Raw genomic sequence first — 6,579 nt, 5'->3', positions numbered from 1 at the left:
AGCTTGAGGCTCTGTCTCGGGAAAAAAAAAAAAATTTCGCTCTAAAAATAAATAAATAAATACAATTCTCTCTAAAAAAATAAAATTTTCTCCCTATAATCTTAGCAGTCTTGGAGGCCAAGGCAGGAGGATCACCTGAGCTCAAGAGTTTAAGACCAAGCTGAGCAAAGCAAGAACCTGTCTCCACTAAAAACAAAAATTAGCCAGGCAAGTTGGCATATGCCTATGTCTCAGCTACTTGGGAGATCAAGGCAGGAGGACTGACTGCTTGAGCCCAAGAGTTTGAGGTTGCTGTAAGCTAGGCTGGAGCCATAGCACTCTAGCCCAGGCAAAAGAACAAGACTGTCTTTAAAAAAAAAAAAAGGATGATAAAACAGCAAAGATAATTTTTTATTTTTTTTTTTTTTGACATAGAATCTCAGTCTAGTGCCCTGACTAGCATGCTGTGGCATTATAGCTCATGGCAACCTCAAGTTCTTGGGCTCAAGAGATACTCTTGCCGGCTCTGAACCCATAGCTCAAAAGTTAGAGTGCTGCCCACATGCACCAGGGCTGGTAGGTTCAAACCTGGCCCAGGCCTGCTGAACAACAAGGCCAACAATAACAAAAAAACAGCTGGGCATTGTGGTGGGTGTCTGTAGTCTCAGCTACTAGGGAGGGTGAGGCGAGAGAACTGCTTGAGCCCAACAGTTTGAGGTTGCTGTGAACTATGATGCCACATCACTCTACCCAGGGGGACAGCTTTGAGACTATCTCAAAAAACAAAAACAAAAACAAACAGATTCACTTGCTCCATTTTTCTATTTTTAGTAGAGATGGGGTCTTGCTCAGGCTGGTCTTCAACTCCTCAGTTCAAGTAATCCACCCACAGCAGCCTACCAGAATGCTAGGATTATAGGCGTGAGCCACAGAGTCCAGCTAATCTGAAGGTTTTATAATTCTCACGGGCACAGTCTAACTTTGTCACCCTTGGTAGGATACGGAGGCATCATAGCTCACAGCAACCTCAAACTCTCAGGCTGAAGAGATTCTTTTGCTTCAACCTCCCAAGTAGCTGCGACTACACGGACCCACCATGATACCCGGTTTTTGTTGCAGTTGTTTAGCTGGCCCAGGTTAGGTTCAAACCCACCAGCCTCAGTCTATGTGGCTGGTGCCATACCCACTGTACTATGGGCGCTGAGCTGACAGAAATGTTTTGGGTGTTTTTTTTCTTTTCCACCACAATACCCGGCTAGTTTTTGGTTGCAGCCATTATTGTTGTTTGGCAGGCCAGGGCTGGATTCAAACCCGCCAACTCAGGTGTATGTGGCTGGAGCCTTAGCCGCTTGAGCCACAGGCACCAAGCCAGAAAATGTTATTATCTGAGAGTTTAGCACGATAGATTTTTTTTTTTTTTTTTGAGATAGTGTCTCATTATGACGCTCTCAGTAAAGTGCAGTGGCGTCATAGCTCACAGAAACCTTGCCCTTGGGGTCAAGCTAATCTCTTGTCTCAGCCTCCTGAGTAGCTGGAATTACAGGTGCCTGCCACAATGTCTGGTTATTCTTTTGTTAGTTGTAATTGTTGTTTAGCAGGCACAGGCCAGGCTCAAACCCACCAGCCTCGGTGTATGTGGCTGGCATTCTAGTCATTGAGCTACATGTGCCGAGCCTACAATAGATTCTTTTAAATGTAGTATTTACTTTTTTTTTAAGAGACAAAGTCTGACTTCGTTGTCCTTGGTAGAGTGCCATGGTGTCACAGCTCACAGCAACCACTTGGGCTTAGACGATTCTTTTGCCTCAGCCTTCCGAGTAGCTGGGACTACAGGCACCCGCCACAACGCCTGGCTATTTTTTTGTTGTAGTTTGGTCGGGGCTGGGTTCGAACCCACCACCATCGGTATATGGGGCCGGCGCCGCTCTACTCACTGAGCCACAGGCACTGCCCATTCAGTATTTATTTTAATCATAACAGACGTACCAGCCTATCTACTGAAACTATTTTTGGAACATGAAGTTTTATAATGAAACTTTAGATGCCTTTGAAAATAAAGGAGATTAAAAAAAAAAGAAAAGAAAGGAGAAAAGGAACTTAGCTCCTCCTTGTGGCTGCATACAATAATTGCTTCTTAGAGACTGTCGCCAGTGAAAGTTTCTTCAAAATAGTCTCCCCTTAGGAATAACTAAGGCATCTCAAATTTTTGAACATTATCAAGAAAATTACAATCTGGCTCAGTGCCTGTATAGTTCAAGTGAGTAGGGCGCTGGGTGGCCATATACACCATAGGTGGTGTGTGTGAGCCCAGCCTGGGGCTGCTGGCAACAATGACAACTCCAACAATAACAACAAAAAATAGCCGGGCTTTGTGGCAGGCACCTATAGTCCTGGCTACTGGGGAGGCTGAGGCAAGAGAATCAATTAAGCCCAAGGGTTTGAGGCTGCTGTCAGCTATGATATCATAGCACTCCGCTGAGGGCGACATAGACTATATCTCAAAAAATAAATAAATAGAACAGCGCCTGTGGCTCAGTGAGTAGGGCACTGGCCCCATATACCAAGGGTGGCTGGTTTGAACCCAGCCCCGGCCAAACTGTGACAAAAAAATAGCCTGGCGTTATGGTGGGCGCCTATAGTCCCAGCTATTCAGGAGGCTGAGGCAGGAGAATCGCCTAAGCCCAAGCTGGAAATTGCTATAAGCTGTGAAGCCATGGCACTCTACCAAGGGCGACAAAGTGAGACTCTGTCTCTAAAATAAATATAATTAAAAAATGAAAAAGAAAATTAAAATCTGGATATGCTATTTTACTCATTTATCACTTTCTAGTTTTAACTTGAGTGATAAAATAGAAATTCATGTTACAATGATCCAGTTTAAAATTCTGCTTATGTTTTACAAGACTAGAAGTCTTTTTATTTTTTGAGACAGAGCCTCAAGCTGTCGCCTTGGGTAGAGTGCTGTGGCATCACAGCAACCTCCAACTCCTGGGCTCAAGCAGTTCTCCTGCCTCAGTCTCCCAACTAGCTAGGACTACAGGTGCCTGCCACAACGCCTGGCTATTTTTTGGTTGCAGCCGTCACTGTTGTTTGGCAGGCCTGGGCTAGATTCAAACCCGCCAGCTCAGGTGTACGTGGCTGGCGCCTTAGCCGCTTGAGCCACAAGACTAGAAGTCTTAATGGAAGTTTAAATGTATAAACAGAAACAACCAGGAGACAATTAAGCTGATCCCTTAAAAAGAAACAGAACAAAAGGAAGTGATATATAAATAAAGGGATCAGACAGCCTCACCTTTTGGGTCTGGAAAGTCACTTATTATCAGAAACTCTCCCTGTAAGCTTAGCTATCAAGAGACTTGCAGTTAAAGCCATCAGTTCTAAGTGATTAGTTCTAATTTATCACAATTCTCCTATTTAACAAATATTTCATCTATCACAAGATGACAGAAAAGGAGTAGGGAACCTCTGCCCTTCTAGGTTAAAAGCAACCTCTTAACTGAATCCAAATTTTACAGAAAAAATCCTTTTACTATAATGGGTGCAACAGAGAAAGATAATGCTTTTCTTGGCTCCTATGGTATTTAAAAATGAATAATCTTGAAATCGGCTCAGCACCTGTGGCTCAAGTGGCTAAGGCACCAGCCACATACACCTAAAGTGGCAGGTTCGAATCCAGCCCGGGCCCGCCCAACCACGATTGCTGGCTGCAACCAAAAAATAGCCGGGCGTTGTGGTGGGCGCCTGTGGTCCCAGCTACGTGGAAGGCTGAGGCAAGAGACTCCCTTGAACCCAGGAGTTGGAGGTTGCTTTGAGCTGTGATGCCACAGCATTTACCCAGGGGGACAGCTTGAGGCTCTGTCTCAAAAAAAAGAAAAGAAAAGAAAAGAAATCAAGAAAGCTAGGTATACTGTGGAATACTATTCAGCTATAAAAAGGGTGGAGACATTAACTTTGGTATTAACCTGGATAAAGCTGGAGAACATTCCCCTTAGTAAAGTATCAACAAGAATGGAAAAGCAAGCACACCACGTATAGATACTAGTAGGAAATAGGTAGAGAAACAACCACGCGCCTACACAAAGAACACAAACTCAAGTAGGGGCAGGGAGTTTGGTGTGCTCTTACCTAACAGGTACAATGTTAGGGTATACTGCACACCTCCTGGAGGAGGGGCACAATTACAACCTGGACTTTACCTAACAAATGCAAACAATGCAACCTAATCACCTGTATACTCACATTAATCTGGTGAAAAAAAAAAAAAAATCAGAAGGCCACAGGTTTCCCAATCCCCAACACTTTCTAAAGAAATACGAGGGGTTTTTTGAAATAGAGTCTCACTATGTCACCCTCAGTAGAGTGCCACGGTGTCATAGCTTGCAACAACCTCAAACTCTTGGACTAAAGTGATTCTCTTACTTCAGCCTCCCCAAGTATCTGAAACCACAGGTGCCCAACATGACGGCCAACTATTTTTGTTGGTGTTGTTGCAGTTGTCATTGTTGTTTTAGCTGGCCTAGGCTTGGTTCAAATTTGCCAGCCTTGGTGTATGTGGCTAGCACCCTACTCACTGAGCTATGGGCACTGACCTTTTATTTTTGAGACAGAGTCTCTCTTTGTCACCCTTGGAAGCTATGATGTCATAGCTCATAGCAAACTCAAACTCTTGGGCTCAAGTGATTCTCTTGCCTCAGCCTCCTAAGTAGCTAGGACTATAGGCTCCTGCCACAATACCTGGCTAATTTTAGAGACTGGGTCTCACTCTTGCTCAGACTGGTCTTGAACCTGAGACCTCAGGCAACCTACTCACCTTGGCCTCCCAGAGTGCTAGGATTACAGGAGTGAGCCATCGGCCCGGCCAGAAATAGTTTTCACTGTTTTCCCCAAATAATAACTGGTAATAGGAAAGGATGAGTTTTATTAAAAGAACAAAATGATCTATTTCCTCTACTGAGTGATAACCAGATATTTAAAAACCACTGGCATTTCCTAAATCTATTCCTTACTTTTTCCTTCTGTTTCTTTCTGGTCGTATTTCAAGAACTATATTCCAATGTCTAAAGTACACAAATTTACAAACAAAGCTATTAAAAAACTTACAAAACATAGTAATTTTTCAAATTAGCAGAGATTACCTGTGCAGGCGTGTCTGTTTCATTGATTGGCTGCCCATCAAATCGGAATCTGATCTGCCTCATTGACAAACCCTAAACACAAAAAACAAAAAGCAGCATGTAAAAAAACCAGCAAGCACTCCACTTAAATTATATACATATTTAGCTACAAACATATTAAAAGATACCTAATAAATAATTATCAATGTTAACATTTCCATGTGGATAAGAAGATTCAGGGTGACTTTCACTTCCTTCAAACTATATCTAGTAAGTACAGTCTAGAGTTTGTTTGTTTGTTTTCTGAGACAGAGTTTCACTTGTCATCCTCAGTAGAGTATCATGGCATCATAGCTCACAGCAACCTCAAACTCTTGGGCTCAAGTGATTCTCTTGCCTTAGCCTCCTGAGTAGCTGGGAATACAGGCGCCTGCCACAAAGCCCAGCTATTTTTAGAGACGGAGTCTTGCTCTGGGTCAGGCTGGTCTCGAACCCATGAGCTCAGGCAATCAATCCACTTCAGCCTCCCAGAGCGCTAGGATTACAGGTGTGAGCCACTGTGCCCCGCCTATATCATTCTTTTAAAAAAGCTTTATTACCTTTTGAGGCCATAGCTAGTACATGTCATATAGCCTAAGACTAATATTGCATTAAAATGCATTAGAAAGACACTGAAAAGAAACTTAAAGTAATAGACACACATTGAAGGGCTCTACAATGAAGGAAACACATCATCATGAAGAAAGCTAAGTCAAGCATGGTGGCCCCCGCCTGTAATTCCTTCACTGTGAGGAATTCCTGCACCTCTGAGAGGTCTCACTCTGCCTCTCAGCCTCCTAGAGGATTACAGGCATTAGCCACCATGCCTAGCCATAACCACAGTTTTGTTTCCTTTTTTTTGAGACAAAGTCTCAAACTGTCACCCTTATTAACCCTTATTAAGGGTGCCATGGTGTCACATAGCTCCACACAGGAACCTCCAACTTTTGGGCTCAAGAAATCCTCTGGCCTCAGTTTTTCTACTTTTTAGTAGAGATGAGTCTCAGTTTTGCTTAGGCTGGTCTTCAATTCCTAAGCTCAAGCAATCCACCCGCCTCAGCCTCCTAGAGTGCTAGAATTACTGGCATAAGCCACTACACCTGGCCCATAACCACACTTTTTAAAATAAAAAACTACTAAGAAGTTTTAATAAGGAAATTTAAAAATTGTATTAGAGGGTTTGGCGTCTGTAGCTCAAGCAGCTAGGGCGCCAGTCACATACACCAGAGCTGGCGGATTCAAATCCAGCTTGGGCCCGCCAAACAACAACAACAAAAAATAGCCAGGTATTAAAGTGGGAGCCTGTAGTCCCAGCTACTTGGGAGGCTGAGGAAAGAGGATCGCTTAAGCCCAAGAGTTTGAGGTTGCTGTGAGCTGTGATGCTATGTCACTCTACCCAGGGCAATAGCTTGAGAATCTTGTCTGAAAAAAAAAAAAAAAAAAAAAA

At 43.4% G+C, this 6,579-nt stretch overlaps 1 protein-coding gene across 1 annotated transcript in view; it reads right to left on the bottom strand.

Annotated features, from left to right (window-relative positions):
• The window catches only part of SUMO2 (small ubiquitin-like modifier 2), a 25,718-nt gene that overhangs the window by 4,677 nt on the left and 14,462 nt on the right, over positions 1-6,579 (bottom strand). Inside the window, exon 3 of the mRNA XM_003786138.2 lies at positions 5,115-5,186. Within this exon, the coding sequence (XP_003786186.1) occupies positions 5,115-5,186 (72 nt within the window). The remainder of the gene's footprint in view (positions 1-5,114; positions 5,187-6,579) is intronic.

Source organism: Otolemur garnettii, unplaced genomic scaffold (genome assembly GCF_000181295.1).
Source record: "Otolemur garnettii isolate 467f Iridium unplaced genomic scaffold, OtoGar3 scaffold00018, whole genome shotgun sequence".
Taxonomy (NCBI): domain Eukaryota; kingdom Metazoa; phylum Chordata; class Mammalia; order Primates; family Galagidae; genus Otolemur; species Otolemur garnettii.
This window is presented reverse-complemented; position numbering and strand designations above follow the sequence as displayed.